The 22,250-nt window shown below is 34.5% G+C and overlaps 2 protein-coding genes across 13 annotated transcripts in view; both read left to right on the forward strand.

The window, feature by feature from the left end:
• Window positions 1–16,204, forward strand: part of LOC138943350 (bromodomain adjacent to zinc finger domain protein 2B) — a 157,309-nt gene extending 141,105 nt beyond the window's left edge. For 6 of the 12 annotated variants that reach the window (XM_070314106.1, XM_070314108.1, XM_070314102.1 and 3 more), the window contains 16 exons: window positions 2,171–2,236; window positions 2,382–2,426; window positions 3,985–4,038; window positions 5,090–5,288; window positions 5,416–5,535; window positions 5,629–6,202; window positions 6,432–6,651; window positions 6,728–7,493; window positions 7,555–7,839; window positions 8,311–8,809; window positions 9,099–9,447; window positions 10,493–10,614; window positions 10,722–10,863; window positions 10,983–11,113; window positions 11,922–12,206; window positions 12,437–16,204. In XM_070314106.1, coding sequence (XP_070170207.1) covers window positions 2,171–2,236; window positions 2,382–2,426; window positions 3,985–4,038; window positions 5,090–5,288; window positions 5,416–5,535; window positions 5,629–6,202; window positions 6,432–6,651; window positions 6,728–7,493; window positions 7,555–7,839; window positions 8,311–8,809; window positions 9,099–9,447; window positions 10,493–10,614; window positions 10,722–10,863; window positions 10,983–11,113; window positions 11,922–12,206; window positions 12,437–12,614 — 4,035 coding nt within the window. In that variant the 3' untranslated portion in view covers window positions 12,615–16,204. The remainder of the gene's footprint in view (window positions 1–2,170; window positions 2,237–2,381; window positions 2,427–3,984; window positions 4,039–5,089; window positions 5,289–5,415; window positions 5,536–5,628; window positions 6,203–6,431; window positions 6,652–6,727; window positions 7,494–7,554; window positions 7,840–8,310; window positions 8,810–9,098; window positions 9,448–10,492; window positions 10,615–10,721; window positions 10,864–10,982; window positions 11,114–11,921; window positions 12,207–12,436) is intronic. The other 6 variants (XM_070314104.1, XM_070314111.1, XM_070314112.1 and 3 more) reach the window with 6 other exon arrangements.
• Window positions 16,205–18,451: 2,247 nt separating this feature from the next.
• Window positions 18,452–21,996, forward strand: LOC138943283 (NAD kinase 2, mitochondrial). The gene is made up of 6 exons (XM_070313980.1): window positions 18,452–18,640; window positions 19,446–19,743; window positions 20,132–20,455; window positions 20,656–20,737; window positions 20,830–21,094; window positions 21,197–21,996. Exons 1-6 carry the CDS (start codon window positions 18,607–18,609, stop codon window positions 21,427–21,429), a joined length of 1,236 nt encoding a protein of 411 aa, XP_070170081.1. The 5' UTR covers window positions 18,452–18,606; the 3' UTR covers window positions 21,430–21,996.
• Window positions 21,997–22,250: the final 254 nt, after the last annotated feature.

The following is a 22,250-nucleotide window of genomic DNA, read 5'->3' on the forward strand; positions in this document are numbered from 1 at the left end:
AGTCGGGAAGGATGCGATTTGCAATTTGAAGCTCAGTAAAAACTGACATAATCTACAGTAAACTAACCTCTATAAAGTAATATATATATATATATATATATATATATATATATATATATATATACAGGGTGTCCCATTTTAATCTCCTCAGGCAAATATCTCAAAAACCAAGCCCGGAAGAGAAAAATGTTTCAGACAAAAGTTGTTTGGTTTCGAGGGGGCCATAAGACGGTGACAATGATTTGATCTTGGAAAATCATTTGAAGGTCATGTGAAGGTCAACTTTAAAATCTTAAATGGAAAGCCCCATTTTTTATTTAATATTCTTGTAGCTGACATCGAGAGCTTTCCAAAACACTATAATCAAGTATTTTTTATTAAGTACTTTTGGAGTTATTGTATATTTTAATCTGACATATTTTGATATAAAAAATTAAATATCTCGGAAAATTATTTAGTTTTTGATACTCTTACCGCAATACTTCTATGTACAGAATAATGAGACAAATCAATTAGTATAAAAAAAAAAAATTGTTTTTAAGAAAATTATTTACAATGTATTTTTTTAAACAATTATTTGTTTTTTTTTGGCACTAATTAATTTGTCTCATTATTCTGTATATAAAAGTATTACGGTAAGATTATCGAAAACTGAATATTTTACGAAATATTTTATTTTTTATATCAAAATATGTCAGATTAAGATATAAAATAACTCAAAAAGTACTTAATGAAAAAATACTTTATTATAGTATTTTGGAAAGCTCTCGATGTCAGCTACAAGAATACTAAATAAAAAATGGGGGTTCCTATTTAAGATTTTAAAGTTGACCTTCACATGACCTTCAAATGATTTTCCAAGGTCAAACCAATGGTACCATCTTATGGCCCCCTCGAAACCAAACAACTTTTGTCTGAAACATTTTTCTCTTCCGGTCTTGGTTTTTGAAATATTTGCCTGAGAAGATTAAAATAGGACACCCTGTGTATATATATATAGAAAGGGATGCAAATTTATAAAAGAAAGATCTTATTTCTGATTTAAATTCAAAGTGAGCTTAATCAGAACTTCGATGTTTAATTAAATGTCATTTTATTGAATATTAAAAAGCACTGAGCCCATTCATGAAATTTGCATTAAGGAAGGATTGACTTCAAATTCGAATAATGTGTCATTAGAATACAACCACTCATATATTAATTTATCCGGCTACATTCCCGAATTCTAGAGTAGTGCTTAACCCTGTTATTGATCTGTGCTACTTAGACATCGCTTTTCACACGTAGCCTTCGAATTACAATTACACTACGAACGTCACGAAATCAAAATGAAAACTACGTGGAAGAAAATTATCCCCCACGAATAAAACAAACTTGTCGAGCTCTAGCTATTCGTCGAGTTGCCCGTCGGCGAGAATCTATTTCCATTCAAAAAACAAGAAATGCAATCGTAAAATCGGGAAGATCATAAAGCGAGGATCGAGAGATGGACGTTTAAAAAAAAAAAAAAAATAATAATTATCTTAATCTCTTCCACATGACACATATTTACAAATGTCAATAAAACTTTCACATTGATGCAACAAGTAAATCTGAAAATGAACTCTTGAGAATTGCAATGTGTTTCTATAATGTATTTCCTGCAACTTTACATAATATAAAATTTAAAAAAATTGACAAATATTTCTAAAAATTATTTTACAAGGTAAAATATTAGGTTAGGTAACCTAACCTAACACTTTAATGTCATGCAGATTGCATATACATGTACATTCTAATAAGATAATTATTATTTATTATTTATATAGATTTGCTCCTCAAGTGTAATCAATAAATATCAAATAATATATAATTGTAAAGAAAAATTTAATTATTTTGTATCAGATTTAAACCGAAATATGATCTCTGTAGTAACAAAATTGAATAGCATCATTGGCTCTTGCAACCCTCTCGATCGTCGCTGACGATTAATAAAGGATATTAATTAGCAGTCCAGTTAATCGGTTAATTATCAGTAACGAGATAATAGTTTTGTTCGTTCGCCGGAACAATGTCTCTTTCTCTTGTCGTAAATTTCGAGTAATTCTGCGAACGAGGTCAAAATTGCTTAAGTTTCCTTCTTATAAATATGATTACGGATGCGAGTGATGTGTGTATGGCATGTACGCAGGCGCGGAAAAAACGGCAGGAAGAGGTGGAGAAGATGCGACTGGAAGAACAACAAAGGAAGCAACAGGTAATTCAATAATCATTATTATGTTAATGCTTGTCCTGTTCTTCTTCAATTATCCCGTTAAACATAAAATACTACATGAGCGCGAATGATCACGTATTATCGTGTGTTTCCACAGGATTTTATTAAAGAATTTTTAATTTCTTAGGAACGAGAATTAAAACGGCAGCAAGCGGTCATGCTGAAGGAACAGGTGAGTTCTTGATTTAATATGAATTGTTTGTCATCAATCGTGTCGTCGCTGTAGATTAGCGTGTGCGTGTGTGTGTGTGTGTGTGATGTGTATGTGTGTGGGTGTGTGTGTGTGCGATTATGTATCTCGTAGATGTAGAAGTTCCGTTTTACTTTTATCGTCTGTGTCATTTCTCGTTTATTTTTACGATATAAGATCGAAGATTTTCTATTTTGCATAGCAGTGGAATAAAAAGAAAGCTTTGTTTGTCGAGAAAAGAAGAATGTATACAAAATATAAATATTTTAAATATTTATTAATCACTAGCGCAATTATAAATTGATCTATTACAATTATAAATTTGATTTTACTTGCACTTAAACACAAGATATATCCTAGAAATAGTATTTTTACTAGTAGTGGAAATTTTGTGTGTAATTTGCATGCTACTTTTCCGTAGTAATATTTGAATAATATTCTTTAAAATTTATTTATTAAATTTCAACATCGCAAATTAAAAATTATACTTTACTCTTTTCATTTAATCTAGAAAATAAATATTATCTACAATATGATCTATATGTATAAAGCTAATTTAAAATATTTAATATTCTAAAATTATTGTAAAGTCCAAGTTTTTTTTTTTTTTTTTTTTTTTATTAAATTTAATTAAAATTGTATATCATGATCTCTTTTCTATGTTTAAAAAATATGTACCATCAATTAACTGTAATACTGTTGAAAAAAATTATTCTTTATTAAGATTTATTGATGCCATTATTTTAAGATACTGTGTCCTGTTTTGATAACAAGAAACTCTCAGAGTTCTTATTATTATTTGGAATACTGTAAACGAATTACGAATGAAAATGATATAAAACTATTATAAGCAAAATTAAATTGTAATTATATATAAAAACTGATATACACATTTAATATATACGGAAGTATAGGATCATTACATTTACTTGTCACTTTAGCGATTAGTATTCAATTTACATTGTAGATATTTACTTGCAAAGATCTAACATTCTATTTTAGATCTATAGTTCTAACAATCTAACTCATTATTTATTCGTCAACAAGAAAAAACAAAATTGCTAATGCGATTAATATATCATTTTCGAGAAAGTATAATTCATCGCATACCATATATAGAATGTTCAATCTTCATCGTTATAAGTTTTAATCATAGAATAGAGACTATCTGATGAATTTCGGATAAAAATTTGCAAAGTTTTTATTTTACACGATATCCCGCATCAAGTTTTTTGCCAAGATAAGTCCATATTTGACAGATATGATTGATTGTAAATTTGCAAAGATGAAGATGAGACACTCCGCTATCATTTAGCGCTTTTGCTTTACTTCTAAATCCAGGAAAAAATAAATTGGCGCGCATTATCCAACAATCTTGTCGCGAGAAGATCGACCGTACTCTGCACGGTTTAACTGTGTGACAGAAAGATAGCTGATAAGAGTAGAGAACGTCTATACGTTAGAGAGCGAGAAAGATTGTTAGATGGAGCGTAGTGGTGTTTCGAGCATTAGTGGATTGTGGATGTGTTTTGTGCCGCAGATGTACATGCAGGAGCTCACCAAGCAGCGCGAGATGCTCTACACCGTCGAGCTGGTATGTCATATACCCAATCTAGCATCCAACGGAACGATAGTAACGAATTAATAATCGCTCTCGCAACTAACTCACACAGTTACCATTGGCTTTGCGTTACATCACAAACTGCGGTGAACTGCAACTGAACAATTCGGTTCATGCGTTACATTTTCTCGAGTCTTGATGAGCTGGAAATCTAATGTAACTGCCTCTATACGGACGCGATTCATGTTACGTTAACGCACATCATTTTTGTCTAAAATTGCGATAGTCGCATCTTACTCAATTGGCATCTGCTTCAGCTTTCACGATCATTACAGTTCACAAGCTTACATCCTGTAAAGATAGACATTGTTCCAAGTTTAGTGCTTGGAAAACAGATTTCTCGTTTATTTTGCCTTATGTTAATGATATTTGATAGAAAAACCTTGAGATTTTTAAAAACTTCAAGATTGAAAGAGAAACGCTCGAGTAGTTCGAGTGACATTAGATCTATTTTGCACGGTTTTCTCTTCGCGATATAAGAAAAACAGTACCCGCGATGGGCCGTATGATTCCTCCTATATGATTATCAATGCATCCGTTTGACGATAATCTTCGTAATATGTAGTGCGTGGAAGAGTATTTGGGACGGTAGTATAGTTTGTCCTATTACCTGTACGTACCACAAATACGGAGTGGAAAATCATTAAGAGATTATGTATATTTATCATTCAATTAGAATATTTATTTGTGCAAACAATTAAATACACGTTATACGTACAATAAACGCTCAAAAAAGTGTAGCGCACTCTCCCTCTGTGAGAGAAACGTTTAATAATTTTTTTAAATATATCGTTTTCGAGGAAGTTCACTCAAAGTGCTCACCGAACAATAATATTTTTAGAAAGTAGTAGCTTCTTTCATGATTTTCCACTCCACATACATACTACGCTTTTTTGGCAACGGAGAGTCTTCGTACACTACATTCGTCGTCTTCGTATAATTTTGTCTTGATTCGACATTATCTGCATGAGCACGTTAATTAATTTCACATACGTGTTACTGTAACAATGAACAACGATCGTAGGAAAGGGAAAGAAGGAGGCAACATATGGCTTTGGTGCGAGCACTGGAAAATCGTCGGAAGATGGAGGAAAAGGAGAAGAAACGCTTGGAGGTCAGGGCTGAAAGAATAGCGACGAAGGAAAAGCGGGCGGAGCAGAGGAGAATCGAGATGGAGTTGATCGAACAAATTCGCAAGCCCGTCGAGGATATGGAGCTGACAGGTGCGCGAACAAAAGATTCGATCGATCTCATGTGATGAGAACATTGCCAGTACTACGTCACGTAATGAGTTGGAAACTTAAACGTCAAGTTTGCGCGTTTCTGACTAACGAGTGTGCAATTTTTCAGATCATAGATCACTGCCAGAACTCAAAAGAATACCTGGACTTAAGCTCTCTGGACAAGCGTTCGCGGACATTGTCATGGTCTTTGAATTTCTACACAATTTCGGGGAGACTTTGGGATTCGGTGAGAACGTTTAATGTGACACATACATGTCAGAATAAGACCATTTGTTATTTTATTTAGGATTTATCGCGTTATTACCGTTTCTTTTTCTAGATATGGAGTCGCTACCGAGTCTTAAGAGTCTTCAACTCGCTCTTCTCAACGATGAGGAAGCCGAGGAGGAGATGCTGTCAGTTATGACACATCTATTGGTGTGCGCCATCGAAGATCCAGGAATTCCGCAACCGGCCAGACACACCACGGGCTTGGGTCAAAGTTTACGTCAAGCTGACATCACTCACGCCAATATCAGTGAAGTTCTGCGAATTTATCTGTACGCGAATGCGACCGGCGAAGTGAAGGCTTTGACGGGGGTGTGCCTTGAACGTGAGCGCGACAAGAAGTTTGCCGATCATCATCAGAACGGCGGCGATTACGCTTCAACCTGCTCGGGAAAGAACGCGCAGTTCTACGAGCATTTACATAACAACGAAACATGGAGAATGTCGGAAAGATTGCGGGATAAGCCTTTCCTAGCGTTGAACGCGACGCATAAAGCGCAGATGCTCGCTTTTCTCTGTAATGAGCTGCTGCAAAATAAGGCTGTGATCAGACAGATAGAGGGTAGCCTAGAGACGGTGGCTCAGTTGAGGAAGGAGAGATTCGTATTGGATACTAAGATTAGAAAGTAAGTTGCATTATATGTGAGGAAATGGTCGAACAAAAGTTGAGATAGATGGAATAATAATATTAAAAGCTGTTAATCTATGATAAAGAACATTGTTTATCAAAAATATATTACGATTTAAATAATCTATTTTATTTAAAAATATTCAATTATTTAAAAATTAAATATTGTTTTCTTTTTAAGCTGTCTTGATAATATTCTTTATTCTTGTTACATCTCGTTTACATAGACTTAGACAATTACATGGTCGAAAAGTCCGGATGGAGGCTGTGGGCGTCATTGTGAATAAGATTGGCGACACAATTACTATCGAGAAAAAGGAAGGCGAGGAAGAAAGTAATACTACATCGACTGCTGTGGGTACGACGCCTACGCCGGACGAGATTCACCACGAAGATGAAGTAGAAGACATGTCCGAGAACGAAAGCGAAGGCACTCAACCGGAAGAGGTATTAGAAAGCATTAATTTACTTGGCTTGAAAATTTATTTTACATTATGTGTAAACAAAATTCAAACCTGTTTAGGAGGAGGACAAAAATCTGTCTGGTGAAGAATTGGGTAAGAAATTGGATAAACTATTGAAACAATCGGAGGAGCAATTGCAAAAGTTGAACAGTTCATCGAAGCAACTCCGGGCGCATATCTTCGGCCAAGACAGGTATTGGAGGAGATATTGGGAATTGGCATCCGCCGGCGGCATCTTCGTGGAAGCAATGGAGAGCGCCGAGCCGGAAATTCTCGAACTCCAAGCCGAACTAGACGAAAAGTACAAAAATATGCCGATAGAAGAGAAACCCAAGAAGAAACCAGAAAACGAAAACAAGAATTGTGAAAATCGCGAGAATGAAGCGCCGAACGAGGTCAAGGATGAAAAGAAGCATAATTTGAACGAACAGGATGTGGAGATGAAACCTCACTGTGGTGATAAGGTGAAATCCGAAGTAGACGAGATCAATTATAAAAAGGAACCTATGCAAAACTGTGGTTCGGGAAATTCCGAAGTAGAAGAGGAGAAAAGGAACAGGAACAATGATATTGATGGTACGATGACAGATGCGAAGACGAATGTCACATCTGAGGAAATAAAGCAGGAGACGGAAGTGATCAGTATGGATATCGATGTGAAAACCGAGAAAATAAAGAAGGAGAATGAGGAGATGGACGAAGATACCAAACCTCTAATGAAAACAATGGAAGACAAGATCGTTGAAACGATACCGAATGGCGACAAGTTCAACCACATCAATAATTTGCACAACGGGAAAGAACTCAACGGTTCCTTCATTTCTAGTGAGTTTTTATAAATCCTCATATCTAGAACAGACTCTTCAATATTTTTAATAAATATTAGTTATGTCGATTATTTCAGACAGCAGCAATAGCACTGAGCCTAATTGGTTTTCCATCTTACCGCGAGAAACGTGTGATACTCCGGGACCTAGCACTAAGCAAATCTTTGGCATAGCCGAACCGACCGAGTTGAGGATTCCCGTATTCCCGCCACCAGCCAGTCCCAATTACGATAGATGCGATAGTCCAGCGCCCCTGATTTTGACTCAAGATGAGGCAGTACAATTAGAATATTTGAAGGTGCATGGTTTACCGCCTCCTGGTGAAGCCAAGCCGGTACCGAAAGGTAAATTAATTCGCGAACATTAGAATAAGAATGCGTATACAGGGTTCCAAAGCAGCCTTAACAATGCTCATGAGCGCAGGTAGAGCACAGTAAACTGAACAGAAAAGTCTTGTTTTTTTCTATAACGCTTAATAAAGGAGTTATTATTGAGTAAAGTCTGGTCAATCAGCGCCGATTTTTAGCCGGACACATGTCAGTGAGTCGCCCGTCTGTTAGTATGCGTTGCCGTAGCGACGGAACGCTCACGCACACTACCAGGCGCGCAGCTAAAGATCGACGCTGATTGGCCAGACTTTACTCAATAATAACTCCTTTATTAAGCGTTATAGAAAAAAATGCTACAGGACTTTTCTGTTCAGTTTACTGTACTTTACTTGCTCACGAATGTTGTTAAGGGTACTTTGGGACAGCCAAATACGTATATACGTAGATATATGATTGTGTTTTCCAATTTTTCAAATGGATTTACAGATCTAAGATATGGCTGGTGGAGGATAACAGATGTCGACACGTTCCAAGAACTCCTCGAGCATCTACATTCACGTGGCGTCCGTGAGAAGGAATTGAAGCGCACAACATGGGCAACGATGGAATCTTTCCTGGCTGTAACAGGTAAAATTAATGTTGATTCTGGTAACAACGTCGCAACGGAACTTCAAGCGGAACCGGACGATCCTGACACGCCAATTCCGAAGCCCGATAATCTGAGCGACTGGAGCGAACAGGTTGCGCTACGCGTAGATGCCCAGCTCTTGGAACAGGTGGAAGCCCTTGAAGACAAAGTAGCTAATGCTAGCATGCAAGTCAAAGGCTGGAAACTTCCACCGCGAGCGGGAACCGAGGAAGCCGAGGAAATCGAAAAGTTGAATGAAATGGAAAAGATCAGCGCAGTCGAACAGGCACGACAAAGGTTACTTTCCTTGGAGGCGGCTATAGAAAGAAGATACTTGAAACCACCTTTAGGCGTTTGGTAAGATAACATCTCTTAATTATTATTTTTATTTTATGCTATCATTATATCATAATTTTTATGACATTTTGTAATAAAAAAAAAATAATAATATATTTTGCAGAAAAGATCTTTAAAGATGATCTCATTAACATAGATACACGCGTACACAAATGAATTTCTTTCTTCTTGTTGAATGGAATTCGATTAATTAGTATATCTTGTGTTACTATTATTAAAACAATTAGCATTTAAATTGAATTATTTAATCAGCAAGTCTATAATTAAATTGGTAATCATAATTGCGTAGTACCGGAGATCCCAACCTGGCGGCTCTTAAGGCGGAACAGGCGGCGGCCGCCAACGCAAACAATTCGAATAATTCCGAGCAGAATAACCAGACACCTGCACCGCCGGAGGAAACGACACCACGGGGTCTGAATACCTGGCGAGAGGCAACCGCGCGTGCACATACATCGGCGCAGCTCGCTATGGCGCTTTACATGCTCGAGGCCAGCATCGCTTGGGACAAGAGCATCATGAAGGCTGTGAGTCTAACAACAGCTAGAAACTCGGTCTGCGCCAAGCTACGAAACCGCTGCGTCTCACTCAAAGCTACCAATCAGTACAAACAGCTATTGACTACTTCTCAGACCTCTGTGGGTATTCGCACTAACTTACTAACCGAATCATCCTCGCTGCTCCTGCTCCTATATCTAATATACCCTTGTCCTCTTCTGTTCGATGGCTCACAGAGATAGCGTACGTCGCTTCGAATGGATATCGACAGGTGTTTATTCGATTCGATGACCGAACCTACGCTTCTCATTGCGACTGTGCTCTTACAATATATCCGCTTCCAATTTCATTCCAAAATTCTAATGTATATTGTCACGTGTGCGAAGAATATGGCGATGAAATTTGCATACATCCGTTGAATTTCGCTCTGTTCGCGCGATGCCCTTGTTTTATTCATCTTAATTTATGCGAATGCAATTGATATACCGAAATTGATCCCCGCGCGTTTGTTGAGATGAGTCCTGTTCGTGAATTGAATATTGATACGCATAACGTTTACATGTATAAATTGCATAACAAAAGTCAAAGAATAAATGTTAAAGAATGTACATTTAATGGTGGTCAGAGTTTAACGTAACGGTTGCATGCAAAACTGCCGCTTACTATTTCATTCGTTTTCTTTTTATTAGTTTTAATGTCTTTGTTTCTAACTTTTACGTTCTTTTAGCCCGCTTTTTCAGATCATCTAGCACATTCCGAAAAATCTTATTGCTATTTTTGTTATTCATGATTCGTCATTCATTTGCTATGGCTCACATTCCTATTATGGCACGATTTAAGTTGTATTAATTATTATGTGATTGCATATAGCATACCTAGATTGAAAAATGTCAGAACTAAAAAATATTTGGCATTTATTATTTTAAATATGTTGCTATATATAAAACTTGTTTAATTGAGCTTTTATAATGATTATATTTTTACGCAATACTATTTATAATTATGTTTTGCATTGTGTGTATTAGATATATAAGTTATCCGCATAGATCTTGGTTGTTATGCTTTTTGAATTAAAAAATACCTGATTAACACAAACAATGCTGTAATCTTCATGCTATTCTAGCTGCCACATGAGAAATTAATTCTTCTATTTCATTTTAAATGAGGAGTTTATTTCAATTACAGAATTGCCAGTTTTGTCATAGTGGAGACAACGAAGATAAACTGCTGCTCTGTGATGGCTGTGATCGTGGCTATCATACTTATTGTTTCCGTCCAAAAATGGAGAACATTCCTGATGGTGACTGGTGAGTGACGACAATCTTACGTTTTATTACATTCTTTAGAATGTAATAAATTACAATTTTATTTTACATTGAAAGTTTTACTTAAATTTTTTCTACTATTACTTCAGGTATTGTCACGAATGTATGAACAAAGCGACGGGTGAACGCAATTGTTTAGTATGCGGGAAAAGAGCGGGTAAAAATTTGGTTTTATGTGAACTTTGTCCCAGAGCTTATCACACTGACTGCCATAATCCTGTCATGCCGAAAGTAAGTAACTGGCGAAATATATCTTTATAGATATTTAAAGATCTTATTATTCGACAAAGTCAATTCGTGCGTATCTACAGGTATACATCTTAACACATTGTATTGTGCTCTGCTTGCAGATGCCACGAGGAAAATGGTATTGCTCTAATTGCCACAGTAAACAACCAAAGAAGAGAAATAGTAGTCGAAGGAGTCATACCAAAGGGGGAGGCACCAGAGAAAGTGAAAGTTCTGATCATCCACCAGCTAGGTGATTACGTTAAAAACAAACAAACATTGTCAAGTCACTGACTTAATGACGTTTCGTGCGAAGTACATTAGAAAAAAAAGCCATGATGAGATAATGATTCAATAATATCCAACGAACCACAAATAGCGAACGATATTATTCCCGATTAAATAAAGCAATCTCACAAAATGAACGATCTATCTGTATACATTGTATTCATGCGATTACCGACTTAATCCTCGGCTCCGTGACGCAATACTGCCGAGAATTTTTGTCGTCTTGAGGAACTTTACCTTTCAGCAGGGTGTTCCACGAGAAGCTGTTAGATCGTAGTTTGTTCATTTAGAAACAATTATGTCGCTTTAATAGCTTTTTCCAATTCCGAACAGTGGGTGTTTCGAATTTTTTCAATATTATTTTCTCAGATTTCTCTGTCGGGACACCCTGTACATTCATAATACATCGTTGTTGCCTAGTGTACTTGCGATCGCCGACTGTGGGGGGATGGGTATTTTCTCAGAAAAATTCGTCGTATAACAGTAGAGCCGCCTTCAGATCGTGTATGACGAATCGGAAAAAAAAACGAGAGAGGGCAAAAGTGGGCAAAAAATAAAACGAAAAAAAGTAATAGAGAACGAACGAGAGACAGAGAGTCAAAGAGAGAACGCAAATATCTCATCGGGAGCAACGTACCCGTCTCAGCCGGACACACGATTGAATCGATATGCGATTCGTCCTTGCGCATTCGTCCAGAGGCTTTATGACGGGAAACCTCCTGCAGAACGGAAGTTAATCGTGCAAATAATTTCTCTGTTGTTTTGCGCCGCAGTCCAACGCCGTCAACGGCATCGAACACGCACGTAGAGGACGTCAGTTCGTCGGAACCGGCGACTCCTACCGCTTCGCCACGGAAGGAGGGTAACAATCGGACGCTCACGAAGAAGCAACAACGAGAGCTGGCGCCTTGTAAGATACTCCTCGAACAGTTGGAGCAGCAGGACGAGGCCTGGCCGTTCCTCCTGCCGGTGAACACCAAACAATTCCCGACCTACAAGAAAATCATAAAAACCCCCATGGATCTCAGTACGATTAAGAAGAAATTGCAGGACTCTGCGTAAGTTGTCCAACACACGCGCCAGCGATTAATTAATTGAAAGTACTATCTTTAACTGCCTTTCCTCTCAAAATCACATCCCGGTCTTTAAGACAGACTTAGTAGAGCTAATACACACAGATCGATCGCAAAAAAAAAAAAAAAAAAAAAAAAAAACCCTAACCGATCATCGTCAACCTTGGTCGGCATGGAAGGCTGAAGTTTTTCACAACGAGTGCTTCTCGATGCAGGTACAAGTCTCGCGATGAGTTTTGCGCCGATGTCAGGCAGATGTTCATCAACTGCGAGGTATTCAACGAGGACGACAGTCCTGTGGGCAAGGCCGGCCATGGGATGCGCAGTTTCTTCGAAATGCGCTGGACCGAGATCACCGGCGCGCCGCCCCTGCATCCGCAAACGCATAGCTGAGGCTCGGTACGTTCGCGCAATACTTGCAACAGCTTTGCCCACTTCTACTACTAGGATATGCACCGCATCATCGCGCGATAAACCGACAGTCGTTGTCGTCGTCATCGAAAGAGACTGATCCCCTCTACTTCCGAACTGCTTTATTAGTCGGCCTCGTTCTAGCGGCCGATCGAATTTTTCATTGTAATAATAATCGCTACGAATGCTGGATACACTCGCCTATCGCGTATTATTCATTCTTCGCTGTATGCATTCTGACACGAGTATGTCCCCGTATTTTATTTTCCTGTTAGCACCACAATGGCGCAGTTTCGTCAAACTTATTCATTGTAAAGTATTATATGTGAGACATTCTTAGCCGATCGGACATTCGGCTCCGGTTTAACAAATCCTGGTAAGGGAAAGTGCGAGAAGCTTCGCATTCTTTGGTCGAGATCTTAATCTGCGATAAACGAGAGAATTTCTCTCGATACAAACGTGATTAATTGAATAAATGCGCATCGTTTCGATCCTCGATCGGGATGAAGCAATGCGAATGGTCATTGTACTTACCGATAAACAAGTGAACATTTTGCCTAAGCGACTAAAATGTAATTTGCGATTGTATTATACAGGCTGAAATGCCGACGCGTCGTTGGCAAAAGAAATATTTTGCAAAGTAATAAATGTGAAAAAAGAGAGAAAGAAAGGTTATATAAATATATATATAAATATATAAATATGAATATAGTGTGTATATGTATACACAGATATATACATATATTATACACGTCACACACACATGCGTACACTCGCACATCACCTTTGCCCACAAATGAGCATGGTAAGGGTATTATTCGCTGTAGAAATAGACAGAACAAAGGACATGAAATCGACATTTGGATTAAAAAAATATCTTAACACCGTTTCGCAGAACCATTTTGATTTTTATATTCTTTGCATTTGGCATCGGATTTTATCAATTTAGGAGTGTATATATATATATGAAAAAGAACATGAAGTACGCAGAGCGAAACTTGTAATGACAAAGAGGGAGAAAATATTTTATATTTTCGCGCATCAGTATTTTAAAACAAGAACATAGTATCTACTCTATAAATGTTATATTGATTCGCAGATCTGTCAAATTAGTAGACAAAATTGTCTATTACAATTGTAATTATCATTTTAGTGTGAAAAAAGTGCGTGTGTTCAACGATTTATATTTTAATGTAGTCAACGATTATTAATCGAAATGATACATGTGTTGAGCCTTGCGTACTCTGTATGTGAACGATTTATCAGAAATGTTATTGTCATTTGTAGAAAAATAAGTCTGTTTAGAATTTTCCGTTTGCTTAATTTTATGTAATACAAAGAAGATTTCGTTTCGAATAAGATATATATGAGCAAATACGAAATCTTCCACTGCCGTTGAAGAGATTCGCATCACATTAATATTGCGTTAACAAGTATTTATTAAGTAGATTTGGGGGAGATACCATTTCATTTGGCACATGGAAATATTATTCGTTACCCATGTGGGAAAGTTGCAACGTCCTTTTTGGCTTCCCATTTTTCATTCGAGTGTCGTAAAGTGGTGAATGTCGTAAATGCGGATCAGCACACATACACAGACACAAAATTAGGCGTTCAGGGATGATATTACCGAAAATTATTATTCAATTGTTAAATTAGTTGGCGAATCCCCGAAAATACGATCAGTGTGAAAAATTCTTCGGATGTGTAACGCAATAAAAAGTGCATTACAATGATGAACGCCTTCAAGAAAATGAATTTCTTCGAGAGTAATGAATGTGATTGTGTTTTGATTGTCATTGAGAAACTAGATCTATATTCGCCACGCGATGCGTAGTATTATTATAATAAGAATTATCGCAATTTTGACTGCGCCAAGTCCAATTAAATCTTACGCACTTATTCTCTCCCGTTTGTGCGGAGTTTTCTAAGGGCGACGATTGGCGTCAAACATCTTTCAAAGCGAAATATCTTCGAAGCGCCACTATAGAATAAAGATGAAGAGATATATTACGCTGCGAACGATAGATGTGTCAGATATTAGTGAGAATTTCTTCGATTATAATCAACCATTGTACCTTTGTAAGTATGACCATTTTACGCGAGACGGTGTCTACGATGTAACGAAAACATTCACACTGTATCTTGTTTTGTATGTAATTGATGTACATTATTGCTCGTAATAGCGAATAGCTGGTAAATAAATAATAAGAGAGAATGGGAGGGAAGGGAGAGTTTAACCGTAGTGTGACGTGCTAAATGAATACTGTTTAAAAGAAAAAGAAAAAAAAAACATTCGTAGTGTGTAAAAGTATTAATTAAAGTATAAATGAACGGCGAAAGAGAGAGACCACGAAGTAAAAGTTAATTGACATCGTTCAGGGTGCGACTGAAACAAACGACGTCTCATCGTCGTAATTGAGAAATGAACATACGGTAAGATCACTGACGGGATTGCGCGATGACTACGAATTTTTTGTTACGTCCTAATGTCGGGAAATAGTTTTTTCGTTTTGTCTATAAAAATTTGTTTATCGTATGTAGTCTCATAAAACGATGAAAGATTTTAAAGGATCTTATGATTTTAGGAACTTACAAATTGTCAATATGATCATCCATATCCATATTATTAATGTTACATATTATGCCGGATTTCGAGATCCATCGTGATATTCAGCATTAATAATTTGCGGAAATAATAGCAAAAAAATTCTGTTCTAGTACTTTTCTCTTTTTTATTGTCGTTTCTTTCATTTGTCAGATTTCAAACATGTAGTAAGGATTCTGCACGGTCACGTAATTTCAGTCTATGTAGAAATAGTAATAAAAATGTTTATTACCCTTTATAATAGGGATAAGACCGATCGTAATCAGAGAGAGAGTTCGTGTATATACATATATCGATGTAAAAAATGAGGAATGCAGATTATATATGAGGCATTTTATCGATCTTACCGATTGTTCTTACAAAAGAGACACGCCGTACCGCGCCTCGCATCGTCATACAGTAGCCGATACGTTTAGACATCTCACACGACAAACCGACATACACAACAAAAATAATAATTTTTTAAAATTTGATTATTATTTAAATAGTACAGTTACATTGTTAGTACATATAACGACGCTTTTTATACGAATTTTAATTTTTAAACGTCGATCTTACGATATATATATACATGTATATATACACACACATATATATATATATATATACATACATATATATAGAGTATATAATGATAAAATCAGAGAGACAATGGTAATAGTAATAATAACTGATATCGATTATTATGGAGCGGATAAAGAGGAAGGAAATACATGGAAGGAGAAAAAGAGAACGAGAATGAAAGGAAGAGAGAAAGGCAAATGAGGTTGTATGTATGCGAGTGAAAATGAGAGAGAGAAAGAGAGATTTAAGCTAGATGATTGTCTATAGTATACACGAAGGCATACGTTAGGTAACCTCGATGCTATTTAAACAGACTTAATTAATGTATTGCAAATGAATTAATAAAGTGTAAGAGAAGCGTGTATCTGGTATAGTGCGACTTCTTTTTTCTCTCTTTTGGCAACTATAATAAATTTTGAATAAACAGTGAAGATTTCCTGACACCTAAGTCCAAATATACAAGCTTCAATAACTTCATAAAAGTATTGCAATATATATATATATATATATATTGCAATACTTTTATGAAGTTATTGAAGTTATAGAATTGTTTACTGAAATGCTATTATACATGCTTTCTTTGTAGGCATATTTTTGTACTGATTTGGACTTTACGAAAATTTTATTGGACATCATATCACTTTTCTAATTTTTAATATTAATATCATGTATATTATATATAATTTTATTATTATATACTAGTTTATACTTCGAATTTTTTATTTATATCTTATAAAATTAAAAAGCGGATATGAAAATTTATTTGCTTGTTTCGTTTTAATCGATCTTATCTAATTTTATCTTTATATAATATTTAATTTCATATCAATAAATTATTACAGACATAAATATATAAATTCGTGACATAAGAGACTTCTTGTTATTTTGTTATGAGGTTCATCCAGTTACACGATTAATCTCGTCGATCGCTAGTGCTAGCTCAGTAATATAAAGGTATGTATATGTAATATATATATATATATATATAGTAGTTGCACAAAATGCATTAATAATACATGATTTTTGCAGTAAAGTGATAATTAAAAGCTCGATTCATTTATATAATGAGAGAATAAAATTAATTATCCATTAAAGTAATAAAGACTTGAATGATGTTCCGTGTGTAATAAAAATTTAATGTTATCTTCGTCTCTCACAAAGAGGTAGAAAATTAGATTTGTTTGCGTTGCTTGAACTTCTTGCACTCAGCATCTTCAGCATCAGGATATATTTATCTCGTTTTCAGTACAAAAATTTTTGGGAATTTCAAGCAACGTGAACAAACCTATTGTTTGATATGTTATTGATAAGATATTGTACATAATCGTTATCATATAGACATATGAAAAACATAGACCGAGCATAAGCTGTGCTATTTGGGGAAAAGGGAGTCTGATTTTCAGGGCGAGAAGGGCACTCGTTTGACATCAGCTCATTCCGGTAAGACTCAGTAACATTCGGCTCATATTTGGCTATATGAAAATGTGCGTATCAAATCTAATTATTAATATTAAACAAAATTAATGTTAACAATTATTGCACGTGTATATATGTCCTCTGGAAATCCAAAGGACATCCAATATAATAGAATAAGACAGATATCCTACAGACATCCAGGAGTTATCCAGTGGATATCGTAATACGATAAGTATTAATATCCTAATTATTAAGGCTCCTGAGTACCGGAAATAAGTTGGCGCTGGAAGTTCATATTTTTTAATAATTAATAGCTCAAACGATTGCTCCTTTGCAACTATATCCAGCATGAAACGATTTCTTCTTAATTGCTCCATATTGCTCTATCATTATTTTCATGATTTATTGCATTTTTTATCGAAAATTAGCAAATTAATCATTTTCCAAGCGACGCCGTCGCCACCTATCGGAACTATATAGCTCAGAAGCCAGCGGCGAGAATATTCAAATATAATATAACAGCTCTATTGTTTATAACTATATCTCAGAGTTTAATCAACATTTCTTATTAATTTTTTGGTAGAATAATTGCACCTCACTTGCTCTATTATAATATTCGCGATCGCTCCACTTGTATAATTAATTTTTTTATGATATATTAGCAAAAAAAAAACAATAATTTTCTTGGAAAAATATATTTTCCGTAGTCTACTGCAAGTATATCCAATATAAAACAATTGCTCTTTAATTGCTTCATATTTAAGATCGTCTTAAATCCGTATTAGACTACACATTGAAGATTGAGATTGAAGATTCAAGATTGAAATTTGACCAATCAGGACATAGAAATTTTAGTTTCTTTTGTTCTGATTAGTCAAATTCCAATCTTTAATCTTCAATCCTCAATTTTCAATGCGTAGTCTGATACGGGCTTTAAGCGGAGAGCACACACTTTTGCATAAACGCATAATCATAAGCATAAGGAATTTGATTGGTCAATTTCCTTATGCATCAGGCCGATATTACATTTGTCGTACGACAAACTTTTTAAGCATATTGATTGGTTGCAAAATAAAAACTTTCTTGAGTCTCTAGAAATTAGCTAATCAATGCGCTTAAAAAGTTTGTCGTACGACAAATGTAATATCGGCCTAAAGGTACCTTTTCATGCGTCGCTCATCGCTCGTTTTGAGCGATAAAAAAGTCACGTGACTGGATTGTCGCTAGCGACAAGATATTGAGCATGAAAAGTGTTAATTGAGTGTTCAGGTCAATTCGGGTCAGCGTAAGCCAATTAAATATCTAGAAGTTTTATAAAACTTTCGGAGTGATTTGTCGTTCTCAACAGTTCGATATTACGCATTAGAATATCTCAATCATCATGCGATGACGATTTTCAATCATCTTCGTAAAACTGCCAGTTAGTATGACAATTCTCGATTATGAGATCTAAACAATTGTTCGCCGATGATTTAATTTAATTCTCTTTCTATCTGCGATTTTAGGAATATCCTATATCATGTTTGTGTATTACTATTATTTACAATTGTATCTTGAAAAAGAATCTAATAATAAATTTATCAAATAAAAAAGGACTAGAAAGTGAAGAAAACCGTTGTTTAGGCATCTTTCTCATTTCAAGCAAGAAAATATGATTGAAACAGTAGATGTCATTACATGTTATGCCAATGTGCTAATCTGCAAACTTATGATATCCTGATAATACATATGGCATAATCTTTCTGAATAATGTATAATTTCGAATTAATGCAATTTTAATATAAAATACATTTAAGTTTATTATATATGATATATATATATATATATATATTATTTCAATTTAATATATTTGAATATTAAAGTGTTTATTTTTTTTTATAAATGAATCTTTTAGATAAAACAGAAGCAATTGCATCGATTAATTATATTAAAAATCATAAAATATAATATATAAAATATTTCTGTATGGCTAAATTTTACTGTTCTTCTTTGCCTTTCTAATCAAATAAATTTTATTAATCAAAAATGTCATATAAATATCTATATATTCTTTTTGAATTATAGACTTCAAATGATTTCATTAAATAATAAAATATACTAGTAAAGCCACATATTTCAAAAATATTCTGTATCTGCTTGATTCTTTTTCATAGATACTTTAACTTTTAAATATAATCAAAGACAAATTGCTTTAAAGATTAATATCTTACATAATATTTTTCTAGGAACACTGCAGTATTTACAATCTCATTCTATTCATGCACAAAAAGGTCTATATATTTCCTTCCGAAATGAATCAAGTTTTGTGCCTAAAAAGATACTTATTGTGGCAAAACTATCAAGGTACCATTTTGAAAGATTACGGGAACCCGAGCTCAACGAAACTCAGCTGAAATTAAAACTAATAGAAAGAGGCTCCGATTATGACACTATGCTTGCTAGTCATTTTGCCACCAAAGCTGTGACAGATCAAGTAATTCAAATCTTGCAGAAAATGAATATAGAATGTAAGGTAGTAGATAGGTAAGCATAAATCTTTAATCTAAAAAATATATAGTAAAAATCTATCAAATCTAGGAAAATGAAGCTTGAAATCTCTCTCTCTCTCTCTCTATATATATATATATGTGTGTGTGTGTGTGTGTGTGTGTGTGTGTGTGTGTGTGTGTGTGTGTGTGTGTGTGTGTGTGTGTGTGTGTGTGTGTGTGTGTGTGTGCGCGTGTTTGATAGATTTTTAAATATATATATATATATATATATTTAAAAATATATCAAATCTAGAAAAATGAAGTTTTAAATCTCTGGTTAGGTTTAAATAAATTAAATAAACCGATTAAAATAAACTGCTTTTTTGTTTCAAATTGGAATAGAAATGTTTACTGCAAAATAAATGTGTATCATATATTTTCAGAACAACTATAGATCAATCGTATTTTACATGGGCGGATTTAATTTTGCCAGTCGGCGGTGATGGAACATTTCTTTTGGCTTCAAATTTAATATTTGACAATAAAAAACCTGTAATGGGCATTAATTCAAATCCCGAGAAGTCGGAGGGTTATCTTCTGTTACCGATGAAATATACAAAAAATATAAGAGAGATTTTTGAAATGCTAAGAGCGGGACATTACAATATACTTATGCGAAGAAGAATTCGGACTACTCTGAAGGGAGAAGAAATATGGAAAGCTCCTTTTCATATGCACGAAAAGGGACGCGTTGCAGGTGGTGAAAGGCATGTCACATATTAATATACATATTAATGTTTTAATTAAATTATTATGCATTTCCCTGACAAACTTTCCCTCGCAAACTTTATTAGCAATAGTTGACTTTTTTTCTTTCTTTTTTTTTTTTGGATTTGTATGTTATATTGTGTCTTTATTTTTTAGCACAGTACCAGCTTTAAGTATTATTTGTGCTTATTATTTATAGGGTTTATGTAAATAAAAAATTTGAAGATAACCTTGACGAATTACCGAGAGAAAGGCGTCTACCTTGGTTGGCACTTAATGAAGTGAGATAATTTATGTTCCTCAATATATATTAATAGTCGAATAATGCGACTTACTCTTTTATACCTATCCCAGGGTTTGTTTTCGTTGCTAGGTGTTTATGGGCGAAACGTTATCGGCACGAACGAGTTCCTTGTTCATAAAGTTAGATGAAGAGCAAAAGTATCAAAAAGTAAAGGGCTCTGGTTTGTGCGTAAGCACTGGTACAGGATCAACATCTTGGTATAAATCTATAAACAGTCTTAGCCAACAAACTGTGAGAGAAATATTGAACCTCATAGATAGTAAACGACAATTTACCAATGATGAAATTGAGACAATCTGTTCAACTTTCAATAGCAATTTACGATTTGATGCAGGTTAGTACATGTACCGTGACACAAAAGAAGATATATATATATATATATATATATATATATAGATTTTATTCAAAAAATTTATATATCTATATTTATTTACAGAGGATTCTACACTGTGTTATTCTATAAGAGATATGATTGTAACTGATACAATGTCTTTTTCAAAGCGTATATATCCTCGCGGTTTTTGTAAAAAGATCACTGTAAGATCACAGTGTTTCGATGCAGGTTTAGTTCTCGATGGTGGAATAGCAGTCTCCTTCAACTTCGGTACCATCGCGGAAATAGAAACTTTTCCCGAAGATTCTTTGCGAACTATCATTCTCCCTGAATGAATTGACTACTAGGATATTATTGAAGGAGTATTTCATAGTGATACAACTGTGATAATAATTGATTATCATGTAAATAACATTCTTACGCTTTTTCTATTTTTTACAAAAAATAATTTCTTTGGAAAAATATTTATAGAACATAATATGCAAAATATTTAATGAAATCAGTTATATATATACATGTATATACTTAGAGAGAGGTGATGGAAATAATATAATATATTTGGATATATTATATACATATATAATACAAAATTTTGTAGAATACATAAAGTTATAAACGAACTAGTTCAAAAGAAGAAAACATTCCTAGTATCCACGTCTTTTAAAACCACTTCTCTATAAGTACATAACCATGTATATAAGCATTTATTTAAGATAAGATATCTAATACTGCTTTATAATGTGTAAAATAATATGGATCACATATGTACCTATATCGAATACCTATAATTGTACCTATAAATCTACCTATATTGAGTATCAAATTATCTTATCACATATTATAGGTACCAATCTGAACAAAAACTGTAATACTAATTGTAAACTAATATTGTTTTTTTGTATACATATAATGCTTTTTTATAATATTTTAGCTCATATAAATATAGAGCAAAAGCTTTATATTAATGTATTTTTGCTATTCGTTTAATTTAGTAAATCTAAATGTATATTTTCTGATATAAAAATCTTATAATGCGTTGTACATAATTTTGTACAATTATCCACATATATTTATATTTATATGATATATTCTTTCCGGTTATTTTTTAGAGACTAGTGGCATACTATGCACTTTTTGTGCCAAATGCGCATGCAAA

This window comes from Polyergus mexicanus, unplaced genomic scaffold (genome assembly GCF_030449975.1).
Source record: "Polyergus mexicanus isolate NDT 795.1 unplaced genomic scaffold, iyPolMexi1.0 SCAF_26, whole genome shotgun sequence".
In the NCBI taxonomy this organism is placed as follows: Eukaryota; Metazoa; Arthropoda; class Insecta; order Hymenoptera; family Formicidae; genus Polyergus; species Polyergus mexicanus.

Excerpts from the sequence above, each read along its gene's own strand:
- LOC138943283 (XM_070313980.1), top strand. The coding sequence starts at position 18,607 with ATGACGATTTTCAATCATCTTCGTAAAACTGCCA. Across the intron at positions 19,744-20,131 it reads GAATGTAAGGTAGTAGATAG|AACAACTATAGATCAATCGT; the intron begins GTAAGCATAAAT and ends ATATATTTTCAG. Across the intron at positions 20,456-20,655 it reads CGCGTTGCAGGTGGTGAAAG|GGTTTATGTAAATAAAAAAT; the intron begins GCATGTCACATA and ends TATTATTTATAG.